Here is a 27,843-nt window from a genome sequence, read left to right on the forward strand (position 1 = left end):
CAGATCTTACAATCCAAAAGATATAACCCCTGTAGGTGTTGCTGACAAGAAGTAATATGAAAGTAATTACTTTTTAGGAGTATTTACTTACTGAAGAATATATTTTTTAATCATCTTGATCTGGCTTGCCTGTGCTTTTCCAAGCTTCTCTTATTGTTTGTGGAAATTGCTTTCACATTAATTTAATATCATCATTGGCCCAGCGAGCTTCTGTCTAGATTTGGAAATCTTGCAATCTTTTGTCTTATTGTTAGCATTTGCTTTCTGTAGTAGGGCCTCAAATTCTTCTCAGGTGGAATTTAATCACCATGATCCCAGTTCTTTGAAGCATTCCCAGTGGGGAAGCTAACCACTAGAGCTTCTCAAATCCACTTTGGCAGTGAGAAGGCAAAGCCAGTCTGCATTAAGCTCAGCTTGCTCCTACTAACTAATTCTTTGGGTTTTTTTTGTACTTTAACCTGTTAGATGAGGGCATACACAATTGTGTTTTTTTTTTTACGAATGTTCTATAAACAGTCTTTCTCTTGTATTGTGAAGCCATGACTGTCTACCGTAGTAACAAGCAATATGTCCTTTGCTTTCAAATGTTGGAAGGAATTCATTCTTCATAATGATTTTGATTGTATAGGTGGCAATACATGTTGCCAGATTGCTGGGCTTATGTGAAGAAACTGCATTAAAAACATTATTATGAGGTTGTAGGCCCCCGAGTAACTGAAGTAAGTGGTTTGTGCTGTAGATAGAAGAGTAGTTGCTCGAGGCACATGGCTGTGCTCTATAATGTTGCTTTGTACTAAGTAAAGGAATACAAAAGCTTTTAGAAGCATCAGTGTACATCTTCGCTCTGCTAACAGCCCATAGTGGCCCAAAGGCATGATTTATGGAATAGGTATAATGATGGTAGGGTTCTAATAAAATATGTCATGTATTATCTAGGGTCACTTTACCCATACAAATGCATTGTTTGGCTTATTAAAGTAACTGGATTGGGATTAGGATGGATTCTTTGCCATTTGTTTTTTTTCTTCGATTAAAATTAAAAATAACTGATTTTCATTCCTTATTTAAAGGATTTGTCCACTTACCCAACAAGATTTTTTCTATATCACCAAGTGTGCTAAAATAACAAAAGGATCAGTCCTTACTGCTCCTCTACCGCTGCAGTCCGGCAGTGGTATCGGTGTTTGCTGTGGCAGAAGTCACCTGATTGCTGCAGCCAATCAGAGGCTGCAGCATCACTGATCTGAACTCCTGGCATCATCACGTCCAGTACGAGAATGCTGATGCCAGGAGAACAGGTGGTGACATTGCAGTATCAGATTGGTTGCAGCGGTCAGGTGACAGCTGCGACAACAAACAGCAGCACTATGGCGGAGTTGCAGCACTGGATCGTGGCAGCAGAGCAGGGGTAAGTATTGATTCTTTTGTTATTTTATCACAGTTGGGGGTATAGGAGAAATCTTATCTGGTAACCTAACAACCCCTAAAGTGGACTTAAAATTATTAGAACATAAAAACAGGTAGGAGATATTTTACGGGATATATATAATTGTCTGCTGTGCATTCAAGTGCTTTTGTTTGAGGCTGGGAGTTCTGCTGATTTCTGTAGACATTGCAATAGATAATATCTAGGTTTCTTCCTGCCAGCGAACAAGCTGCAAATATTTTGCTGCATCCAATAGGAGGCAGAAAGGATGAGGGAAAAGAATATACAATTGTATCCTTGTAATTTAGGAAAGGAGACCAGACCATTGAAATATTTAAGGGGTTGTCCCACAAAACGAACCTGTACCCTATCAACAGGGGATAAATATCTGATTAGTGGTGATCAAACTGCTGCGACCCCCACCGATCAGGAGAACAGTGGTGTACCTACTGTCTGCAAATGAAAAGAGCAATGGGGCCTCGTGTGGCGCAGAGCGTTAGGCCCCCGTCCACGGCAGTGTATTCGCCGGCGGCAAACTGCTGGCGAATCACGCCGGCGGCAAACCGCCGGCGAATCACGCCGGCTGACGCTTCCCATAACATTGCTATGGAAAGTGCCAGCACCTGTCAAGGAGCGGAGAATCATTGCGAATGTTGCGAATTGCCCCAATTCTCCGCGGTCAGCAGTGGTATGCTTGTCCATAGCTCCTATCATTTTTGAACACTTGGAATGCCCTTTCTCTTAAACAGTGGGAGTCCCATTGTTTGCACTCCTACCAATCAGACACTTATTCTCTATCCTGTGGAGGAGTTCATTTTGTGGGGTAGCTCATTTAAAGCCAATGGTTTGAGATCTTTTTTTGTCATAAAACAAGAAATAGGCATAAACTTACCTCTCCCCACTGTGTCTTGCATTGCCACTCCGGATCTGCCCCATGATGTTTGCAGGCTGCCCCAATCTGTTTACGGGACGTTACATGCTGCTGCACCCTGCAGCCTGTAAACAAACAATAGGAGCGAGAATTGAGTGGCAGAGCAGGATGCAGCAGGGAGCCGCGAGAGGTGTGTACTTGCCTATTTCTTGTTTCACGGCAGGCGGAGCTGGGTTTTAAGGGAAAAAAAAGATATTGAGCAACCGCTTTAAAGGGAGTCTGTCAGCTTGAACATGCTATCCAAACTGCAGACATCATGTTATAGAGCAGGAGGAGATGAGCGGAAGTATATATAGTTTTATGGGGAAAGATTCAGTGTAAAGCCCCCTGCACATGGGCGGAAATTCTGCGTCGGGATTTCCCGCAGAATTTCCGCCCATGCCCGCCTGCATAGGATTGCATTACAAAACGCGGACAAATCACGGCATGTTCTATTTCTGTGTGGGTTCTAGTTACGCCGTCTCCGCTCTGCGCATGCGCTGGCTGGCCAGCACCCGGCACATAGCGCAGAGAGGAGACGCCGCGAATGGGTGAGCCGCAGGTCTTTGCAGGGGCACACGTCTGCATCCCGCAGCGAGAATTCTCGCAGTGGGATCCGACGCGGCCATCTGCAGGTGGCCTTATGTGTGTTTTATTGATTTAAACCTCTGCTTAATCTGATCTGAACAGTCCAGTGGGCGGTCTTATCAGTGATTGATAGCTACCCCTATATGTACAGTCACACACACATAGCTTTTAGTCACTGATAGGACCGCCCACTGGACTGTTCAGCTCAGAATGAGAAAAGGTTTAAATGAATAAAACACAACTTACACTGAGTTTTTTCCCCATAAAAGTATATAACAATCTGCTCAGTTGCCCCTTCTCTATAACATGATGCCTGCAGTTTAAACATCATGTTCAGGGCTCAGTCACATGGGCGTCGATCCGCCCGTGTTTCTGGATGATAAAACGGCCGTACCGCGTGCGGACAAATCTCCACATGACCGGCTCCATTGCCAGCCATATGTTCTTTTTACTGCCGGTGCGGAGATTTCTTGCACCTGCAGTGCGGCCGTTTTATCGTCCAGAAACACGGCCGGATTGTCGCCCGTGTGACTGAGCCCTCAAGCTGACAGACTCGCTTTAATTTAATGCATACTTTTTTGGTCTTTAATCATTGGGACCTATAGCTCTGACCCCCCTGAGCTTCCTGGTTCTAAATAGATTGTTAGAACTGCAGTAATGATTAAAATGTGTTCAGTTAGAACAGTATGGAAAAGGGAAATGTACGAGCGATAAAACTGCATAATAATGTGAGTGTGGTCAAACTGGGTGAATTAATTTGCTTATATGTCACATATTATGTAGGAACACACAGTTAATATTTATTTGAAGAAAACCTCACTATAGCACATTGCTTCCAGCTTAGTGGGGTTGTTCCATCTGGACAACCTCTTTTCTAAAAGAGGACCTGCAGGCAATTAGTTGATCACCACTGGTTCAGCAGCTGAAACCTCAACAATTGGCTGTTTTTGCCAGGGGAATGCTGTGGGTGACCACACATTTCTGCTGTAGGAGAAATATGGTATTTTATGAAACCATTTAAATGATTAGGTGGTAATGTAATGTATGTCTCATAGCTCTGACAAATAGGGTACTACTGTGACATTCATTGGACTTATGGAACACATGGGGGGTCCTGTGGGGCAACCCCTATATGTTTAAGCAATATTCATTATATCATTCAAAGGAAGGAAGGTAATTAAAGATGGGTTAATTTCAACATATTTCTTGATGTTCTCCCAACATGATGCAGGTGGTCTACCCAAGTTCATGTCAATTTCATATTAAAATCTCCTATACAGAGAGTTAGAGCTTTCTACGGTGAGTATGCATTCAGCACCCATTATTGACGTCTACAAAATTGTTAGTAATTTCCTAACCCCTTCAGGTCTCCTGCAAAATTAAGGCTATCTTAGGTGTGTTTTCACTCTTTATTTCCCTTTTTATTAATTTTTTCTTTTTGTAAAAAAATGTTTTTTAATGTTTATTAATTGTTGATTTTTAGCTTTTGCCGAACTTTTACTGCGCCATACGCTACAGTCTGTTTAAAAGCCTTCATCTGCAATAAAAAACGTCCTTTGATGTAAAATCCGGAGCTTTGGCATATGATTATTGGCTTCATGTGATAGGGGAGTTGGATTGTTCCCTACATTTTAAACTAAAGGTTGGTCACAGTCATCTCTGCCAGTTCTAGATTAATGGTGCCCTTCCAGTTAAATGTAAAAAATGTAGTGCAGAAGGCCAGTAGTTTGTGATGTAAAATTAAAAATATACACTTTATTATCCCTGGCCCATGGCTGAATAGGCTTGAAAAGTCACAATCTTCTGCCTAAACAAGAAATATGTTCCTGGTAGTTGTCACTGTCATTGCCTCTGCTTGATTTATAGCTTGGAGTTTCTTGAATTTAGTAGAAAAGCTATACTTGTATTAATTTATAGCTACAACTTCATATACCACTACGTAATGTATATAATCACCCAAGAGTACGGTAACTTATCACTATTCAGTTGTAGCACCATTGTTTGTTTTAATATGTTATTGGGTTTCTGAATACACCCCATTTCATAGGGTTCTCCTTAAGGCACATTTTCTTCCTGTCTTGACTGGTCATAAAAAGTTTTCTCTGCAGAGAGTGATGTGGAAGGGAAACCATCTCTGAACCATTCCTCCAAAATATCACTGACTGACTGAATACTATGTCCTCCCTTTTTCTTAAACTTGACGTCTCTAAAACTGACCTGCTTGACTGTCCACCTTCCAACCGACTTCCCCCCAACATCTCCATTTCAGTGTCTGGCATCATAATAACCCCCAAACAGCATGGGGTCACACTGGACTGTGACCTCTCCTTCACCCCCCACATCCAATCCCTGGCCCGAACATGCCAACTGCACCTCAGAAATATTGCTAAAATCCATCCATTTCTTTTCATGGACATGCTAAAGACACTTATTGTCGCCCTTATCAATTCCCGACTTGATAACTGTAAATCGCTGCTCACTGGCCTTCCCTGCCCAGACTCTCCTTTCTCTAATCAATACTAAATATGGCAGCAGGACTTATTTTTCCTACCCAGACACTTCTTAACGCCTCTGCATTATGCCAGTCGCTGCACTAGCTACCCATCCACTACAGAACTAAATTCAAACTCATCATCCTCACCCACAAAGCTCTCCCTGGTGCTGCGCCACCATACATCGCCTCCCTCCTGTCCGTACACCACCCAGCCCGCACACTTCAATCAGCCAACACATTGTGATTAAACACCCCTCTAATTCGATTCTCAGATGCTCGCCTCCAGGACCTCTCTAGAGCAGCACCAGTGCTCTGGAACACAGTACCTGGACAACTTCAGACGCGCCTTAAAAATGCATCTCTTCAGGGAGGCATACCAAATCTCCTGATCTAATCCCCCACCCCCACAACATGCCGCCTGCCCCTCCCTACGGCTCCCCACACCTTCCACTTTGCCTATGGTATACATCTTCTGCCCCTGCACCTCCTTATCAACCCCCCCGTTCTGTTTCCTAATAATTAAATAATGTATGAATTTTTCGTACTGTGTTTGTGCTCCCCTGTACCTCATGTCCTGCCCCTGTACCTCCTGAACCGCCCCTACCCTGTCTCTCTCCAAATGAGTGCATGCCACACGTAATTATCTTGTTTGTATTCCCCCTATGCTTTGAAAGCACTGCGGAATAAATTGGCATTATACAAATAAAGATTATCATTATTATCATTAAAATATATGGAAATGTCTACATCCTTTGTTGTCAGAAAGTCAAAATTGGTTAACGGTCGAATGATAAGCTGGTGACATTTACCCCCCACAATAAATGGATAGCGTATGCAGGAAACTTATAGGAAGTTTTTGTTTAGGGTTGTTGGGCAAGTTCCAATTCTCTGTTTGTCATGCTGGAAATTAACTGACAATGTGCAGTGATTATAGTCACTATCTAAACAGACTTATCCATGCAAGCTTCCTGTCTGCTGTGCCGGCACTGGGAAGTCTCAGGCCTATCACCTGCATTCCTCCAGTGAGACAGAGCAGGCAGGACCATATGGTCTCCTGCCGACTGCAAGAGAGAAAGCTGTCAGTTCTCCGTCTCATCTCTCTGACAAATTGCAAGAAATTCTTTAAATATTCAGCATTTTGTTCCTCAATAAGCAAGGACATTCTGATTTATTTTTTTATATATATCAAATCTTCCTGAGTAAATTGCTGCTCTCTTGCTGTATGGGTGTCATCTACTGAATTACATTTTTATTGACAAAGCCTGAAGCTAGATTTCTATAGATTTTAAGCTCTTTTCGTGCCACACATAACCTTTTTGTGCTTTATTGTTTATCCAATGACAAAATAACCATTAAAAGCTTTTGCTTTCTTAGCGGTTTTCAGAACCCTTATTCCAAGGCCAATCTTCTTTTTGATGTTTTCTTGTGTATTCGTGCTTTTGAAAGGTATGAGTGACAATGTCAAAGATTTCTGATTATTAACAACACAAAAGCAGCCAAATTACTTGTTTTCATCATGTTGGAGAAACATTTTTGGAGATGCCCTTAAAAGAATTAAATGCCATTTTCTTTTGAAATTAAATTGAAATGAGCTAAAGTGGTCAAATGTTATATATCGTCTATGACTGCCTTCCAAATGGTTGTTGGCTGTCGTAACGCATTTCAGACAGTTATCAGGTTTCCTTCTGTCTCTAGTTCCTTACCTTTATTTTTTTTTTAGAACATTTTAAGATGCTCGTCCAGATTTGCTGGCTCAGACTTGACATTTAGAGCATCCTTGTCTGAAAATAAGTTTGCAATGGTGAAATGGTTTTTGCTAGATATATCTCCTCTGGAAGAATGTTTTTGCTGTCCCCTATGATTCCACTTAAGGCTCAACGACTGCTAAGTTCAATTGTTAAAAGAGGCGAGATTGTTTAGAGTTTAGATCTTACCAGACAAGAGGGATTTGTTTCTTCCGTTTCAGTTATCAAAAAGTTTAACCCGTTGCCCCCACATTTCTAATTGTAAACCTTTTAGAAGCTAAACGAGTCATTTATGCGGAGCTCGAGCGAAAAAAGGTTTTTTCGTTGAGTAAAATGAATGTTGATAATGGTACGCGTGTGTATAACAGACACATTCTGTTACATTTCAGGGACCAGCAGAAGCACTCGGGGGATCCAGATTATGCAAGACAGGATTTCTTGAGGATGTTTATCACGCTAGTGTGTACAGGAGCGTACGTGAAGGGCAGCCTCTCCTAAATGGTAAGGTCACCAAAAAGAATACATTTACTATATGTTTTCATAGCTGTGAAGTATGTTTCTTTATATATTTTTCTTTGAGGAAAACTTTTAAATATATATACAGTGGTTATGTATTGTGGGTAAAGTCAAGTGTAGGTATGAGCAAGATACAGGCACGTTGTTCTTGAAATTAAACCTGTTCTCGTGTCTTTACATGTTCTATTAATCATACTTATACAAGCATTTATTTGTTAAACAGCATTATGTTGTTATACAAAAGAAAGGGATAAGAGGGGATATCTGCTGAAGGCTTTCGTTCACCTGGTGAAGAAATTTAGATCACTGCCCTCCCTATCCATGTATCTAAATAACCTGGAAAAGCAAAAGAGACTTGTTGAATCTTCATTAAAAGGGTTCACTTTGGACAACCTCTTACTTCTAGAAAGGTCACTTGACAATAAACTGATCACAGTGTCCCCTTGCTGGGATTTTTTGCAGTAAGTTGTAATCTAGGAGTAAACTTGGCAGTTAGGGTGGCTTTACAAAGGTCATTAGTTGCCCAGTAAAGGCGAATGTCATCAAGTGTAAAGACAGGGCCCAGCAGGGCAAATGAGTGAGAATTGCTCACTTTTTGGATTTGCTTGGTTTTTCAGCTCACCCAAAAACCAAGTGACTATTGGCCCTTGTGAACAGGCAGTTGTTCATTTATGAACGCCTGGCTGTTTACTCTGAATGGAGGCAGGCGGTCGGAAGGGATCTATGGAGCACTTTGCCTTCATTCACTGAATGACTATTGCTTCTGTGTGAAAGCACAGGCGTGATAATAGTTGGGACGGTCCCGTGTAAAGCCGCCCTAAGTGTTCAGTGCCAGTTTAAAACAATCGTTTTTTTATGTAATGCAGATAAGGTCCTCTAGTTAGAGAGACAGTCTTTGTAACCATTAGATACAATTGCAAAAAGATTAAGATCCTGAATAGAAGATCCCCTCTTTGAATTCCCTAGTAAAGTGTATGAAAGTGGATTTCTCTGAACCGAACAACCTTTTGAAATCAGTAGAAAATGATGCTATACACGTGTTGTTTCAGCTGATGACTGGTCGAAAAAATCCAACATGATCTATCACCATCTATTAACCAATAGTCATCAAACCTTTACACTTTTAAAATGCTGATTGACCGAAATTCTCTAAGTAAGCCATCTTGGATGTCTTTCATATATATTATTGGCTAATTTAGGGGATTTATTACCTGAAGCAAACTTCTGACCCACCCACGTCCATTCACAGAAACAGTCATTCAAAGATAAACAACTGCCTGTTTACACAGGCCAGTTCGGTTTTTGGGCATGCATAAATTGAATTTGTTTGTCGTTCAGTTGCTGCATGCTTTTACATTGAATGATAATCATTCAGATTCTCGCTGATCGCGGGAATCTGAGTGATTTATTGGCTTGGGTAAAAGGGCCCTTACGTTTGACTGCTTTGTTGTTTTATGGCTCTGCTTTAGGGCTTATGCTGCTGAGTTATACACTAACTCTAGCTCACCCACACTATCTGTTCGACTAAACTGTAAGATATTCACCTTCTTTCTCAGTTATGATCACATCAGAGGTTCAAATGCTCTCTCTGGCTTTAGCCATGCTTAACAGTTCAAATTTCCTTCTTCAAATTGACTATTGTGTATAATCAAATGCCATCCTGCCCAAACCCAGTGGTTCATGAAGAGATAGTTTAAATTTAAAATGAACTTAAAACTACTAATCTTAAAAAAGATTTTCACTAGTTGTATCACAATTAGGCTTTAATAAAACTACAGGTCCTCTTTAAGCAGTGGAATAGTAGAAAATCAATATTCCAGTAGTTTAAAACTAAATGAAATAAACATCCTGCACCTATTGTTCCATTTCCCCAAGTGCACCCTTAACAGTAATTAAATCATCGGAGTATTTCAAAATTACAGATAAGCAGTTATACAATTGCAAGAAAAAATAAGTGATTCCTTTGGAATTATGTAATCATAATCACAAATGTACTCTTAAATGTAGTAACCTGTAGATTCCCTTTTAGCAGTAGTCACCTCCACCAAAAATGTCCCTGCAATTACAAATAAGATTTAAACATTGCTTAGGAGGAATTGTGGACCATTCTTCCCTGCAGTTCATCAATAATTGGAATGAATACCCCTTTTTTGGGTTATACCACAGCATCTCAATAAGGTTAGGGTTAGACTCTAATTTGGCCATTCGAAAACATAAATTTTCTGCTTTTTCAACTATTCTTAGGGCCCTTTTACATGGGCACAGGAATTGTTCAGATTCCCACGATCAGTGAGGATCTGAACGATTACTGTGCAGGGCTCAGTCAGACTGACAGTTAGAAGATGGCCGTACCTGAAGACGGACGTCTCTCTGCAGCGTTGATGAAAGAACACATGACCGGCAATGAAGCCGGTCACATGTTCTTTCCTCCGGCGGTGCAGAGAGACGTCCGTCTTCAGGTACGGCCGTCTGCTACGTGCAGTAACACGGGCGCCGATGCGCCCGTGTGACTGAGCCCTCAGCCTAAATACATGCACAACTGAATGACGAACGAGAAATTCATTCGGCGTTCAGTTTCTGCATGTAAAACAACTGAACGACAGATCGGCCGGTGTAAACAGGCAGTTATTCATCTATGAACAACTGCCTGTTTACTGCGAGTGGTGGCAGGCTAGCCGCAAGGATCCGCCACCCACTCCAGCTCCAATAGCGATGATTGTTCCTGTGTTAAAACACAGGAACAGTTATTGCTGGGATGACCTGTTGTGCATCTGTGCCCGACAGGTCGTCCAATGTAAAACTACCCTGTATTGATTTAAAGTGCTTTTAGATGGAACGATTATTGTTCAAAAAAATGTTCAAACGAGCAAAAGGAAACGCTAAATGTTCAATCTAAACATGGGCCAACAACCAAACAATGAACAATAAGTGTTCACTTTTCATTCGGCGTTCATTTTATGTAGGCATAAAAATCATTGTTGGCTCGTTCACTTATTGTGCGATATAAAGTAGCGCTCATTTAGTCCTGCTTATTCACTTATACAGCAAATGTCAAAGATTGAACGATTCTGAACAATTTCTCGTTTGAACGAGCCAACAATGTATCTGCCTGTCTGAACATAGTGATACACCTTAAAATTCTATGTTCCCTCAATGATCACAAGGTATCCAGGCACCGAGGCAGCAATGCAGCTCCAAACCATGATACTCCCTCCACCATGCTGCCGAGTTAACATAAGGTTTTGGTGTACAGTGTTCTTTTCCCATATGTACTAAAATGTTCACAGAACACTTTTCTTTTTCAGTGTTTTTTTTTTGTAAATGCAAACTACAAAAACCTCCGCTCATGTGTCCACTGAGTCTTCTGTGAAGGTTTTGCTGTTACTCTTAGTTTCTTTCTCAATTCTTTTAGGATTGAACATTGTGGTTTTGGAGTGATCTTAACAGGACAGACACCCCAAGGGAGAGTAGCAACATTTCTGTTTTTCTAGCCTTCTCCAGCTTTATGCTTCTCTACAATACGATTTTTGACATCTCCTAAAAGTTTTTTGGACTGAGGCATGGCTCACATTAACAAATCTTTCTTATGAAGAACAGATTTGTCAATAACCAGGCTTTGTGTGCCTTTATTTAATGGGCAAAGAACATTTGAAAGTCACACTTCCTATCTCATCTGTTTAATTGGAACACCTTTTGCCAATTAGCTCTTTAAGAAGTCATTAACTCACATTCACTTACCTTTTCTCCTTGTGCTGTGAATGTTTACTCAATGCACTCAATAAAAGACACGAACCATTGAATTGTTTGTATGTTTTTAGTTTAGCTAGATTGTGTGTTTGTCTATAATTGTGACTTAGTAATCAGACCACATCCTATTAGCGATCAATGCAGAAAACCAGGTAGTTCCAAAATTTTCACTTAATCTTCTTGCAACTGTGGTGCAGTAAAGTATAGGAGCATTAAAATACATTCTTGTACTTCTCTCCTTGTGGAATATCCTGCAACAGAGTGCTAAACAGATATTTGTTTTGCATATCATTTTCTTGTCATTACCATTTACTATGATATTACGCACATCTAGAATGTCAGGACAGCTTAGTTTGTTATTTAGTGACATTATCTTTTCATTTTGCTTAGAAAAACAATATTTGGTGAGATGTGAGTGAAGTGAGTGTCCTTAAAGCCTCCTTGTACGTTTTTTAGCTTGCAACAGTAAAACAATATCAACATAGAGTAAGGAGAAAATATAAGTGACCTGACTAGCAGTGGTGGAAGTGGCCATTTCATAGCTCAACCATTTGAGGGCTACTTTTTAAAAAAAAAAATGGTTATTTTGGACGATTGTTTTGGATGACCCGGCTGGTATTTCCTGAGATAAGACACTGATAGCATTTTCTCTTAAACACTCCCTAAATGTTCTGACCCATTGACCAGGACCATACTTCCGCTAGTAGCAGGAACCCTTCTTACCTGTACGGGATTATTCGCCCATCATCATCTGTCTTCATATTTTGGTTTGATCTCTTAATTTTTGGGACTGTGTTGGTTCACTCCCTGGTTGGATTATGCAAACACATATTACGGTTATTTTGCCTGTGACATTGTTGCTGCATAGTTAATTTAGATGTAGTTGAGCTGATAAAAAGGTTCAGTTTCCAGCGCTTTGAAGTAGATTATAAGGACCAATCTCTCTTCTTTTAGTTTCCTATCTTGCATATAAATCTTGCTAGATGGATTGAGAAGGTGCCAGAGGAATGGATTCTTGAAACAAAAAGCTATAGACTTGATTTACCTTGACTGTGTATAGCTATAGCTCACAGTAATGATATTTTCACATAGCATTTTGCATTTTTCAACTGTAATTGAAACTTAAATGCAGGAGGAAATGATGAACGGAGATGTTTTCTGAATTAAGGTACTCAGTTCCTGCACTGCTTTAATCGCTTAATGCATACATTTATAAAGGGTGATCTGTTTGGGAAAAGAAGAGAATTTCAAATTAGACCGGATCTGTCAGGTTTTTAGGGAATTAAGGATAGATAATTCTATCCTAATGCAGCAGTCTATCGTAATTTAGTTTTTACTTTGTCCGTATTAGTAGATAGAACTCAGGTCTTTTTTGTCAATTACCAATTCCTTTTAATTAGGCAATAGCATGCAATTGCACTTCTGTGTAATAAGCTCTATTAATGGCCCAGAAAAGCATTTTGTTTCTTGACCACAAGTGACATAGTGCTCGATTATAAGGCTTGCATTAATGAAACAACTTTCAGTTAAAGGACAACAGTCCTACCATTGTTCTCATGTAAGAAAAAAGAAAGTTCTGTGAGGTTTTTTTTGTGCTTTCCCTTTAAGAGAAATCCCTACTTTAAATACAACCGAAGAACCAATAGCAATAAGACTTCAGAAATAAAAAAAATGATAAAAAAGTTTTATTACTCAATAGAAATTACAGATTTATTTCTCCTGGTTATAGAGTGCCAACATATTTTTCAGCCCTTTACATATATTTTCATCATTCACTGTCCCCCATTGGGCTCACTATCTAAATTCCATGCCTCAAACACATTCGCCATTTTCACTTATCAATATGCTTTTAGCTTGTGGAAAGGAAACCAGAAAAAGGCGCAGACACAGGGAGAACATACAGACTTCGAGCAGATGTTGCACTTGGTTAGATTGGAACCCAGTGCTCACTCTTGACCCACCATGTTAACCTGGATGTCGTCTTATGTTTTATTAGAGGGGTTGTCTGGGTGCATGCCAACTTTTTAAAGATTGACCTAGGCCTGTAGAAGCAATAAAAGTAGGGGTACTTACCTGTTCTCTGCCCTGAAGATGCAGCACTACAGCCCCACGGTCTTTGTTTTGGAACAGCTACCACCTTACCGCTACAGCCAGTTAGCGGCCGCAGTGGTTACATGCCATTCTCCTGGCATAACTACTCAGATGATGGGAGCCATGATGCCAGGTGAAAGGCACCTGACCACTGAAGCTTCTGATTGGCTGCAGCAATCCGGTGTTAGCTGTTCCAAAACGAAGACCGGTAGGACCGCAGGGCTGCAGCGCTGGATTGCTGGGGCAGAGAATGGGTAAGTACCCCTACTTTTATCGTTTAAACAGGCCTGGCTCAATTTTTAAAATTGCCTTGCACCCCAAAATTTTCATTTTTCTCTCCATTTTCAAAAAATCATAGCTTTTTAATTTATCTAATGACATAGATTTCTGAGCTTGTTTTTTGCGGGACGAGTTGTATTTTTCAGTGGTACTATTTAATGTCAGCTGTAATGTCAGCTGTAAGAAGCAGCCAGGACCCACATTGTATGGAGCGGGATCAGCTCCTGACCCTTAACACATGGGACATAACTTTATGTTAAATTTCTGTCTTTTCTGCCACAATGTACAATAAAATAGTTTCAAATATTCTACGTGGCATCGTTTTGGTTCATGATTAGAAGGATGTAATTCTAGTGACTATAGATGCAGGCAGTGGAACAGAGGAAAGATTTCTGATGTTTGACAATACTTGTTGAAACTGTAACGGCGGGCAAGTTGGCTGTCTATGGCATCATTATCCTGATAAAGGACTACATTATAGCAGTATAAAATATTAAAGAGGTTGCTTATGAGGACAGTTCCTTCATAAAAGGAAGCTGGCAACATCCAGGGATCATCTTCTGCCCGGAGGAAACTGTGCCTGGCCATAGATTTACCTTGCTCTGGTCACTATATGAGAAATATATTATTACATGCTAGGAATTAAAAGAATGGCCACCCATGTCATGCTGGGATGGTCCTTGTCCACCAGAGAAGGACCTGCTTTTGGAGTGTCTCTCCAGCAGCTCATTAAAGGAGATCCATTCTATGATGTCAGACATCTAACTCAACCCTTTCGAATGTCTCCTTTAGGAAGGAAGTGGAATTTAACGGAATGACATTACACTAAAGACCTGGAGAATGGGTGGGCTGCATGAGTCCATGTCAAACTTAACTGTATGTTATTAAAATTGTACTTCATGGCTGTAAATCAGTTTAGATAATGAAAAAGTAAGTAGTCCTGATGCAGTAATGGAAAGACAGGTCTAGCTACACAAATATTCAGCTAATTTGTTGGAGCTGCAAGTCGACTTTAATCCCAGCCTGCCTCACTGAATTGTCAGTAATCTTCATTGGTGCTTGGAAACAGCGCCGAGCAGCAGATAACCAACTAATTAATTCATTTTTAAAATAGAATTGCCATCAGCAACTGAATATAAATAAAGAACAGTATAAGTTCTGTGTGCTGGCAAAACATACCTTATGCTGGCGAGCAGGCATTCTATATCTGCACAGAAGAACATTTCTGCCATTTACAGCAAAGCGGCTGTTCTAACACTACTTTTTATTAGACTTGCAGGAAATTGAAATAACTCATCAGTTTCTACCTTTAGGGATATTTGATAGTTTAGCTCTGTATGAAAATTATAGCTCCGTATTTATGCCGAGAATATCAAAGACACCTACCTGTTGAGTTCTTTTTAAAAGATAATCATCTACAAGTCTTTTATCTCAAATTTGTTGGAGACTTTACTCCACTGAGGTATTGCCATATCCATATGATATTAAGGATTTATGGAGGTTCTTGAGAGGAGAGGGGAGGTGTAGTTTAGTGCTGATATACCAGTGAAAATCTCAGTTATTAGGCAGTCCTTCATAACTATTCCCTTCCCTCTTATGTTATGTAGCACCCAAGTCTGCATTGGTCTTTGTTTATGTACAGGTATAGAATGAGGATCTCCATAACTTTGTATGAATGCCATTCTCACGCATTTATCTCCAGAAACCAGTATTGATGACAGTACTGGCTACTAGTTCGTTAACTTCGAGAGAAGAAATTGCAGATTTAGCAAGTGTAGAAGTTTAGAAAAAAGTAACATAACTTTTAAAAGCAGTGCAGAACTTTACACTGCTGCAGTGATGACATGTTTTTCAGACACATCTATATTTGATCGGTTGTCAGCTGCTGCCTTGTCACATGTATAGTGGCAAGCGCTGGTAATTGCAGGCACAGCTCTCATTAAAACTTAATGGAAGCTGCGCCTGCAGTTACAAGCACTGGCCACTACACAGCAGGCGGATCTAACTGCTTCTGCTCCGTTACACTTTGTGTTGTGGCACTAACAGCGGGTGCCTGAATAGCTGATCAGTTGGGGTACCAAGTGATGGACCCAGCTGATCAACTATGACTGATGTTGAGGATAGGCCATCAATATTATTTCCCTGGAAAAACCCTTTAAAGTTTTTAACTAACAGAAAGGGTGGGAAAGTGAACTTGTGCCGCCTGTAGTCTACATTTTGTGAAATGGCTTTTGTTCAATTGCCTGAATTCAGCTAAGTGGGCTGAACTTAGAATTTATTATTTAATTCACTTATTGCCACAGAAACTGCAGCTGGTGGCCATATGAGGATTAGTCCTATTGAATGAGGCTAAAATCATATGTGTCAGACTGGAAATCCACAGCAGAAATCTGAGAAAAAAAACGCCATCTGAACATAGCTAAAGAGTGCCTACCACTCTAGCTAACCCATACCGTTGATGCCTTAGAAGGTTGGCCAATCATTTGAAGTGCTGCCACGTGGTCTTACGCTTCTCCTGATGCAGAGGAAATGTCTGGCCACTCATATCTCCCCCAATAACAACAACTGATTACACGGAGCAGAAAAGTTGCGTCAGCTTCCATCTCATAAAGGTTTGTTATAATGAGAAAACCCCTTTTAAGGGCCCATTTACACGGCCCGATGATTGCTCAAAGATTGCTCAAACTACAGTTTGAGTGACAGCTTTGAGCGATCATTTTGCATAAACTATTAAGTAGCTACTTACGAGCAATTAAGTGTGCAAATGAAGCCTTAGCTGAAAGCAGTTAATAGCCTGAGGCCTCTTGTCTGCATTCAGATCCTTTGTTCTCCAGCGGGAAACAGTGCTATCAGCACTACCCGTGGAGAACTGCTGATAAGGCTGAAGGACGATTTTTGGGTTGGACTGAATTTAACGATCAGCTTGCAGTGCACGAAAAGTGCACGATGGCCGCGCATTTAAACGCAACGATTATCGCTAAAACGATCGCCTTTCAGCAATTTTTTAGCGATCATCGCTCCGAGTAAATGGGCCTTAAGATCTTATGAGGTTGAAATCGCACCTTGTAACCATTATTGTATAATCATGAGCCTACAGTCTGAGAGCCCTGCGGCTGCAACTAGTAATAAGACCGTAACTAGTAAAAGGAGATCTAAAGTTGTTACAACGATAATTATTATGTGTAGTCTATGCAGATGAGCAATCCATCACTAAACACTTCTTCCAACCTATATTTAATTAAACCATCATTACAGAAGATTATCTTTGCCAGCAAAATATTTTCTGCTTATTCAACATCTGAATACCAATGACACAAGACAATGGCAGTTTCTTTCTTGGCACTTGCGTTTCTGCCATAAAAAAATGAAGGGCAAAGCTTTCCCTTGAACTTCCTGTTGTAAAAGATGTATGATTTCTGTGTGAGGAGATTCTTGTGAGAACGTAGTGTGCTGCGCACGGCTGCTGGGCCCATTGCTTAGTAGCCTTTTTCTTTTACAAAGCGTTCCTCAGTCATGATTTGCATTCCTCATGCTAAAACTGAAATGAATGAGGCTTATGTGAGATGTGCAGATCAGAATTTAGCGACCTCCTAAAATATGACTCCATAGACATGTTTCTGTTATCTGCAGTAGCATCGTGGCTTCCGTTCACAATGAAGCAAGGACAGCTTTGCCTGATCTGTTTTCAAATGGAATCTGACGAATGTTGATATGTCTCATTGACTTAAAATGTGCTGCATTCGTTTCCATCAGGTTCAGTATTTTTGACTGCGCAATTTTTAATATCAAAAACACCAAAAAAAAACCGGTGAAAAGCATAAAGAGCAAACGTGAACAAAGTTTAAGGTATTTACTTTCTGCTTTGTTTTTGTTTAGGCCTTCTTCATCCCTCAACTTTACATTAAAGGGGTCTTCCCATCTTATAAAGTGATGGAATTTTACTAGGGTATACCATCAATTTGATTGGTGGGGTTCCAACATCTAGGATCCATACCAATCCTAACTATGCAGCTAGTCTAGAGCTGCATCCCCATCTAAGTTTCCCCTGCACGGTAATGCTCTGGCCATGTGGTTTTGAACCGCTTGAGGAGCGATGAAAGAATACCACGGACTCAGTTATTAACCCTTTTCAATCCAATTTTGTATTCAGGGATCCCTAGGGGGCTTTCTCTTTCTGCCATTTTACAATGGCACCATCTGCTTGCTAGTGCCAGTACTGCAGTATGTGACATGCCGGAGAGGCCCCCGACAACAGAGTGGCCAGTAATATACAGTAAGAATACCCTGTCGGACGTCTTCCAACATCGGAGCTGTACAGGCTTCAATCAGAATATTGGAAGGCGTCAGACAGTGGATTGGAGAGGGTTAATCAGCCATATCAATGAGAAGAGGACCTACCGTGCCTTCCCCTGACACCTTCTGACTGCAGGCTGCAGTATATGCACCAACTACTAGGACTGAGGTTATCACCAACCTGAGCTGGGCCTTTCTTCCCTTTGATCCCATAGAAGCTGCATATGCTATTTCTATAATATAAACACCCTTAATAAAGAGGTTAAGTGGTTTCAAGCTAAAAAAATTTTAAGGGCTGGGCATGAGTTAAAAAAAATGAAGCATGCCCACTTCTTTTCACCCTCCTTAACTGGCTTCTGCTGCACCATCCCCGTGCTCTGCTGCCAGAAGTCAGCTGACTTCTGCAGCCAATCACAGGTTGCAGTGTCATCTTCCAAAATCCTGGCATCAGCACTCTGTTTGGCCAGAGCTGTCACCTGACTTCCAGTGGCAGGAGCTGGTTAGTTTGCCCCAAGGGCAGAAAGGGGGGGGGGGGGGGAGGGTAAGTGATCAATGAGTACGCTTTATATATTTTTTTTAACTCATGACGAGCCCTTAAACATTTTACCCTGAAACCACACAACCCCTTTAACTGCATACTAGCATGTTTACCTGTAAGCATACAGGTCTGTTTACCAACTTCTAATATGTTTTCATCTACTTATATTGAGGAGGGTGCATTTATCTTAGAGAGGATATCCTCCCTAAATTAATAAAATATTCTACTTCTAACCTTTGTAGCGTACAGACATTTCTATTAATATGTTTCTGTATTAACAAAGTGCTGAACGAATTAATTGGAATGTCTCTTTTTTTTTAACAATGTGACTTTTTGAATAAACCCAGAGAATCCAGCCATGACTTCCAGTCATTTCCTACCTTGTGGTGCATTGGCCTGACTTTTCTTTGAAACTGTGGGATTATTATTATTTTTGTATCTTCTTGTAATATAGCTGTGTCCATTTACAAGAAACTGCTTCACCCTAATGTCTCTCTTAAAATCTGTTGATTGCCTAGAATGACTATTAGTCATTTCCTGCATCTTTATCCCACAGTCTGGTTCATCATTCTTAAAACACATTCAGTTTGCAAAACCTATTTAAAGTACAAAACTAGAACTTCCAAAATTAGAAACTTCCTCCTTTCTGCCTTTTCGCTGACTAATATTTATCTGGTGGGTACAGTCACCTATTATGATGTATGTACTTCTCTGTGCTATGTTCCTTGTGCAGAGTCACAGACAAGTGCCCTGAACACGTCCCAATATGAAATATGCTCGTAGTTTCAGATTAGTGGAGCTGAATTGCCGTACCCCAACTCCCCTAAGGATTTATAGTGCATTCATAATAACACAAGTATATTCACATTGTGTGAAGTAAAGCAACAATAGAGTATTAACAGGGAATACCGTAACAAGACAGCAATTACAGCCAGTTATCATACTTAATTGCTGTAATTAAAAAAACATTACATTTTCTAAAAAATTGGGCTTTCAGATACAAAAAACTATAACAAATCCTCCTACTTGACAGGTTTTGTAGCAAATCAGTACAAAGTCATATTGCTATTGGTAAAAACACATCACAGGAGTATATCTGATACCTTTCCTTAAAGGACTAGTGGTACGGTTGAAGTACTGCTGGGCCACTGGTTGGGCGCCAAAGTTTACAGTTTTGCAATGGCATCTTAACTTGAGATTATGTTAATCCATTTTTAAAGCGGCCCTATAGTCTCAGGAAAAAATTATTTCCCAAACCGATGGGGACAGGGGATATATTACTTGCATATGTTCCTATTTACTATCACTTTGACCTCCCCCTGCCTCCCCTCTAGTTCCAGGTTCTGTTTTTAGCCCTCCAAGATGTCTGATACAATCTTCAGATTTAGTACTTGTGAACTTGACATTTAACCCCTTTAGTGGCACGCCCGGAAAATGTCCGGGGCTTGCTGCACTGACCATGCAGTTAAACTCCGGAAGATTTCCGTGGACAGCTCTAGTGCTGGAATGCTGGCCAGGACACACAGTTATTGTGCCACTGTACACATTTACCACTTCGAATTACCTCAGGAAAATCTCTGGGGCTTGCTGCGCTGACATGGTAATAATAAACCTGCCACTGAAGGGGTTAATGTGTTATAATTTCACTACCGTGTCCTGTGTGGTGCAGAGGGCTCTCGCTCAGGACCTTAAGGTTGTGGGTTCAATCTCTGTTTGGGTCTGGTAGCTCGCTCGGTAAAATGAGTACCCAGCTTGGTGGGGCGCTGGTGCGCTGCTGTAAGGTTATTTATTTACAAGATTTTTTTAAATTTAGTGTAATACAAAGATGTAAATTGAGTTATCACGATGGGCCAATCATGTTAACGATTGCAACATCTGCACATTATTAGAGATGAGCAAAATAAGAGGTCCTGCAAAAAAGTTAAGCATATCTAGTTAATATGTCCACTCATAAAAAAAATCCAAACACGGAACACTGATTCCTGGCTGACATGTTGTGGACAAGCAGTCCTTTCCGGAGGTTATGAATAGAGATTGATTGTCCAAAATTTGTCATGCAGGCATGCGGGTTCTCTAGAAGTTTTTTATGTTTAATGTGAAACTGAACTTGCAGATTAGTTCCTACATGTGGGATTGACAAGGGCAGAGTGGCGGTGGGCCGACCATTCAATCTATGATATTTATAATAATAGAGGCATTGCAACATATAAAGCCAGTTTAAAACTTGTCAGCTAACATTTTTGAACAATTTACACACGGATCCCAGTTTTATTTTTTACCAAAATGGATATTTCCAGAGCTAAATGCAAATCCTGCATCATTGAAATGTTAATTTTAGCCAGGTCTTTCCCAGTCCTTAGAACATTCACTCTAGTGCTTCCATTTATTCTACAAGCTGTCAGTGTGATATTTGCATACAGTCTGTCAGGTGAATTTTGTTTGCATGTATAATCAATAGACACTGAAAACTTGGTGTCAAGAAATGTTAGTAAAGAGACGCAAATCAAATGAAGTGCTAGTGCTAAATATAGTACTCGGTATCTTTTCGTATTGTTTACCTAGTCCTGACGGTAAGGAATCCGTGTTCAGTGATTGTTTCCAACATGTTGTAGAAAATAAGACACACTTTTAGCTTGTTTGTGGATTTGCAAAGTGCAAAAACAAGAATCCTTAAAACGGCATAGAAGGTGTATTTTAGTTTGGCCTGCTTTCAATAGTATATAACTATTTAATTCAAAAACTTTTTAGGGGTTAGGGAAGGGTGTTCAGGGTGCCCATTTTTAGACATTTTTGGCAACTCATGTCCTGCTGACAATTCTAGACATGTGTAGATGGGCATATGTCTAATAGGCTGACACTTCCTGTTCTGTAGAGAAAACTTTTTAGCTGTGGTATCACTTTAGGCAGGAATACAATGAAAGGTAAACACTTATGTATAGATAACACAGAATCACAGCTCCCCTCCTCCCCTCCTCTATACAATCACCTCTGCACATGTCACAGAGCATATCTAAAACACTCTCCCTTAGAAGACAGTGGGTCCTCTCCTGTCCATTGTGCCTAAGGCTCATGAAGCTGCTGGGAGTGTCTGACTGCTGGAACCCAAGCAATACCTTGATCTATGTCCCCAAAACCTCCATGTGATTTGAGCAGTGGTGCACATGCGTGGCCACTGCTCCATTTACTTCTGTAGGACAGAGGGAGATTGGTGTGCTCAGCAATCCTCCTTGGTCCCATAGAGGAGGTGGTGCACACATGTACAGCACCTCTCCATTCTCTTTTGAGGATTTGGGGCGCACAGATGCCAGGATCATTGGGGATCCCACTGATCAGATTCCCTCCACTTAGACATTCATTCCCTATTCTGTAGCTAAATGTCTAAGGCTATGTTTAAATCATGTCTTTGGTCCGTAGATTTGACATGGAATCTGCATTAATACCTGCAGATTCCACCCATGTGAACAAGCCGAACAGGTAGATAATAGGTGCCATAAGAATGAGCTTCAACAGACTTGAATGTGAAGATGTCTTTTTTACAGAAAGGGTTTTGATTGTCTAAAAAAGATAAAAAGAACTACGCTGTCGTTGGAGTGCGCAGAGAATTTGTTGTATATTGCGTCTCGGTTGGAATCCTACTCTAGCATCTCCTACCATTGTTTTAGTGCTGTGATTTACTGTCTTTTATACGGAAGGTTCATGGCAGTGGAGCTGCCTTTAAGGCACTCTTAAAATTCAGCTGTCATGGAGACTGGCAGAGGTGAAAATGATGCATTGTCTCTTTTGACATCTGATCAATAGGTGGTGATCAGCTGTGGTCTCTGGTGGCATGAGATAGCAGATGCCACAGAAATCAGTGATCCTTGTAAAACTGACATTTTTTCATGCAACTTGTAAAGATGCGTACCTGTGGCGAGCACAGAAGGGCTAAACTGTATACAAGAAGCTGTGCTACTGATACACTCCAACTGTCCTGAGCATTTAGAGACAAACTCCAATCTGCAATCAACTTTTATTAGTGTACTAGGAAATCCCTGATTTAGTGTTATCACCAGAATCTCTGCCCCGCGAGTGCTGTATTCTACCTATGGACTACTTTCAGGAGTTCATACATCCAGATCCTTCTCATGCTGTAAACTCTGCATACCGGCAGATTTTCGGCCAGGAACAAGTGCTGATTGACTCTTTTGCAGGTGAATTGGTGCTTGTTCAGCTCTCTATACCTGAAGCAATCAGCACTACTATATGTGCCCGACCGATTGTTAGTGCAATTGTTCACTCACATACCGTTTCATTGCTGTTTACACGGGGCAATGTGCTGTCGACAAGCAATGGTTTTTTGTAGTGCTGCATAAACCATACAATCAACCCACAAACAAGCTTTGGCTTATTTAATGGCCAATCACCGGCACCTTCACTCAAAGCGATTACTGGGTGAACAAATGTTTGGATGAATATTTGTTCCAATTATCATCTCATGTAAAATTGTCTTAGGTTTTTTTTTTTTTTTGGATTCTACTTCCTTGAAGATAGAGTGAGGGTCAGACGTCTGTGTTAATTGGAAGGGGACAGTATTTAATAATAGGGCAAGTAATAAGACTGTTTTCAATAACAGCTGATATCAGCATAGTGCTAACTTCCAATAAAACTAAATTGGATGACTCTCTTGTCTTTTTAGCATTGAACTGTTGATGATTTTTTTGTCATCTATGGACAAATGCATGTTAAAATCCTGACAGATGATGCATCCATTTACAAGCACTGTATAAGGAAAGTCATAGCCTCCGAAGGAACACTTAGCTATCTGCGTATGTTTCTCTGCACTATAAGCCAAATCATAGCCTCCATTTAGGTAGTTATTAGGCCCAGAACTGCTGTGGTGTGCGGATGAACAAAGCCCTCTTTGGTTTGAAATCCTGTTGAAGTTTGCATTTTATAGCAGCTGAAAGTGTTATTTCAACGTTTTTATTTTGTTTCTCTGCAGCTGACTCTGCTATAAAAGCCATTTACAAGGTAAACAGGTCAGGAGGGGAACACGTCTCACATTAGTTAACTGATAGGGAAGGGAAGGCTGCAGACCAAGATGCTCCTCTTCTTGGCTCCTATATTCACTTCTCTATTAGGCAAATCTGTCCAGTCAATCAGCCGGATTTATCAACGCTGTTGCTAGGGATAGATTTTGCTACAATGTAAAAACTCCCATTCATTTTAGTCTGCAACATATTTCTGATAGTGCTACATGACTCAAGATAAATAAGATAAATGTCTTAAGGGTGGGCTCCTATATGTCCTTCCATCAGGTGTTTTCCCCATCTGAAGAGATAGTGAAACAGCGGAGGGGAACTGATACCATAACTAGTTCCTTAGTTTTCTATGGGACAGTTCACGGCATTCAGGACATCAGTTGGGATGTGTCCCTGTGCTAGACAGAAAAATGCTGCATGCAGCTATTATTCTCTGCTCGATTATGGATGCTGAGCTGTGAAGAAAATGCACAGAAATGTCAGGAGTTGTCATCCTTGCTTAGCATAGAACTGGCTGGACACAACCAATATATGTGCACCCACCCTAATACAACAGGGGCAGCTCTGACCTATCCTATACGCGTCTCACACACACCATTCTATCTTTAGACTTGCATTTCCCCAACTACAGGCAGTCTATATGGACACTGATAAGGGGCAAAAACCCCAAGATAACTGTACAAGGGTATTTTATTTTTTGCATCCGGTGAAGACACCGGTTTTGGCTTATATTCCCAGGCATGTTATAATGCCTATTAAAAGGTTGGATTTATAGGAAAGCTGCCTTCTAACAGTTGGCGCTGCCAAGGCATTGTAACATCTCTCATTTACATTCTAAATATCTCAGAAGAGCACTTAGCGCTGTGCAATTTGGCCAAAAACTAAAATCTTGATTTTACTTTTAGTCGCTACTCGATTTTCAATCTTAATCTCGATTTTCTGTTTTTTTGTGTCACTAAACAGTCTAAAAATACTGACACCTTTTCTTTTTACATAAGGAAAACTCATACACAGCAATTAGTTAATATATACTGATTATCAGAATTAAATGGCACAGTACTTAGCAAGAAATTGCTGTGTATGCAATTCTCTTATGTAAATGAATGGGGTGTGAACTTTAGTGATATACACATGAAGAATGGGGTTCCACACCTTGCAGTCATCCCAGCCAGCCCCATGTACTATGCACACAGCCTACATATACTGGCCTGCCCTGGTCATCTGCAAACCTCATTTTACCCCCAGATATAACGCCACCCACGATTTTGACGAAAGAGTGGTGCTTCAGCAAAATGAGGATTAATTTAATTAATTCGGTTAATTGCCCAGCCCTTGGAGCATTGCATGGCCTTTTAAGGCCACTCTCACACATGCTGTTGGCAAAACGCCTCGATTTCGATTGCGGCGTTTTGCAGCAATTTAACTTTTGTTTTTGGTCGCTGGTTCCTGCGTCCGACAGTGGGCTTTAGCGCACCCCATCATTGTGATGGGCGATGAGGTGCGCTAGACGCAGTAAAATAGAGCAGATAGCGCTCATAAATCACAGCAATAGAAAACGCTGCGATCAAGTGCATGTCTGTGAGGCCCCATTGAAATCAATCAATAATTGTGGTAAAAAGTTAATGTGTGAGAGTGGCCTAAGTCTCCTCCTGCCTGCTAGGTGGTCTCCATGAGGAGAAACTATACCCCTTCTGTACCACACCCTAAGACAAACTTATTTGGGATCTCCCTCCTCCTTGAACTGCGTTTATAATGTATGTGCCCTTATGCAATGCTCTGTCCTAAAACAACTGTTCCAGATATTTTACGACATTTTTGATCCACTGTGTTCCAGAATTCTCCTTCCTTCTATGACGTAGAGGTACTTCCTGGGAGGGTGAACATCAAGGGTTCTGTTAAAGGATGTTCATATATGTAAAAGTCAAACACATCAGATGGTGTGAATAAAAACTTTAGCCTTTAATAAATCTTTTGAAAGCAAAGTACAAATACATTACGTGACCGTGACGCGTTTCGGACCACCGTCCTTAGTCATAGCTGTCACCATACTAAATTAACATCAATAAATACAACAATGCTGACATGAAAATTAAAAGCACATGCAATTAAAATCCCATGTATTACCTTTCCTCCCCTTGTGAATCAAACATGGCCTCCAAGCACTTCCTCCCCATTTATGGGATTTTTATGACATGTGTTTTCACTTTTCATGTTAGCATTGTTGTGTTTATTGATGTTAATTTAGTATGGTGACAGCTACGGCTAAGGATGGTTGTCTGAAACGCGTCAGTGTTACATAATATATTTGCACTCTGGTTTCAAAGGATTTATTAGAGGTCAAAGGTTTTATTCCTACTATTTGATGGGCTGGGCTTTTACATATATGAACACGGTTATCTGTTGCAGTTGGAGCAATTACCATGCACATATATGGGGAGGTGATCTCCTGTGTAAGCTGGCTTTTACACGTTTTAACCAGTTCTGTTAAAGGATGGCATTAACTAGTATAGGGTCTCTATGGGAGGGCTTCGGCTGTCCAGGTGGTCATTTTTTTGTCTTTTAAAGTCCAAAAAGTTAAAATGTACAGAAAGTCTTGGTCGGATATGACTACTTTGCCTGTATTATGCTTTCCCTAGGAGTTGTTCAATACTATAATAAAGGCTCCTTTGCAGCTATTCTGAAGCAGACGCCTGCTGACTAGGAAATGAGTGTCTTCAGTCTTTCAAAACAATAGCTTGGAAAGGGGATAAATCACAAAAAAGAGGTGGGGAGCAGCAGCCACAGGGGGTGCGTGATGCCTGCATATACTTCCCATTAGCTGGTTTATATGGAAACTGGCACTGCAGTGTCATTGCAATATATGTTTGCTACTTTGTTTTACCTCATTTTACCTTGTTTAAACAAATACTAATTTACACATTTCGAGATTGTCACGCACAGAACAGTCAGTCCTGAGCATTTGTTTCTAGATACATACGCATAAACAGTTTAATCTTGTGTCCACATCTAAAAGTTCAGCGACACGTAAAAATAGTCACATTGCGAAACCATACCGCTGTTCATCCAACGCGTTCTGATGAAACTTTCTCTTATTATTTTGTAACAGTAAGTAAGGGTATTGCTGTATAGGCAGTTCACGAAAAAGTTAGGTCAGTGTAGCTCTATACTTAAAAATGAGAACTTGGAAGTCAATTATTTTTAAGCTGTGTTCACACATTGCAGTCACATCACGTTTTTGCAGTATTACCAGAATCTGTTAATACAGCCTCAAATGAGCTGAGTTGGAGGAACAATACATACACTAGACTGGGAAATCTGCTTTCTCACCAGTTTTCCTTCCGCTGGTAAACATCCCAGAACACTACCTGATTGAACCTGTTTTCACAGCAAATAAGGGGGTGTTATATCTGAAAATATATTTCAGGCAATATGTCTTGTGATATGTTCTCATTGCAACAGGAACGCCTTCACATATATAGTGTGTTATCAAAAATACTGTTTGCATGTTATTTAATTTTTTTTTTTGCCATACAAATATGAAGCAGTAAAAGGTATTGCAGTTTAAATCCCTAGGAGAGAATTGTTATCTCACCTTTTCTGACTCTTGGCATCTTCTATGGCTGTTTTATCTGCTTAAGTAATGTGATCCTTCCTGGGTAGAATTAGAATTTCAATAGCTTTTATATGCTGTTACTTAATAGCAAGCAGTCTCAGTGTTTGTAGTCTCTATTCTGACAGTGTATTGTGTTGGCTTTACTTCTTTGTTTTAAGTCAGGACAAGGAGAATTGAGGTAGAATATCTCAGATAGCCGTAGATGGACTGAAAAAGATATGAAGTAGCACAAATACATTGTTTATGGAAGTTCAGAAAAGATCCCAGGGGACAGTGATTCCATAGTATTCAATTGGTCCACATATATTAATGGGTGGTTCATAGGTTTGGATTTTTGTTCATTGAAATGTATATCCAGGAATTGCCCTTATCTCATTTGGCAGAAATGTACTGTAAGTTACACAGATGGTCCCTGTCCAGCTGGGTACTGTTGTATTATGTCGCCACCAGAAGTTAGGAGTGGAGATATAATACAGCTGGGTTGACATGCAGGGTGATGACCTCAGCCTGTGATTGACTCTCCCCGCTGCCCTCTTGGCTCTGAAGTGTTGGCAGCCTTGCCATGCTACCTTTTTGGCTCTG

At 40.5% G+C, this 27,843-nt stretch overlaps 1 protein-coding gene across 1 annotated transcript in view; it reads left to right on the top strand.

Moving 5' to 3' along the window:
• The window catches only part of CDH2 (cadherin 2), a 299,078-nt gene that overhangs the window by 37,261 nt on the left and 233,974 nt on the right, over nucleotides 1-27,843 (top strand). Inside the window, exon 2 of the mRNA XM_066579647.1 lies at nucleotides 7,553-7,664. Coding sequence (XP_066435744.1) covers nucleotides 7,553-7,664 — 112 coding nt within the window. The remainder of the gene's footprint in view (nucleotides 1-7,552; nucleotides 7,665-27,843) is intronic.

The sequence above is a fragment of the Eleutherodactylus coqui genome, chromosome 9, assembly GCF_035609145.1.
Source record: "Eleutherodactylus coqui strain aEleCoq1 chromosome 9, aEleCoq1.hap1, whole genome shotgun sequence".
NCBI lineage: Eukaryota > Metazoa > Chordata > Amphibia > Anura > Eleutherodactylidae > Eleutherodactylus > Eleutherodactylus coqui.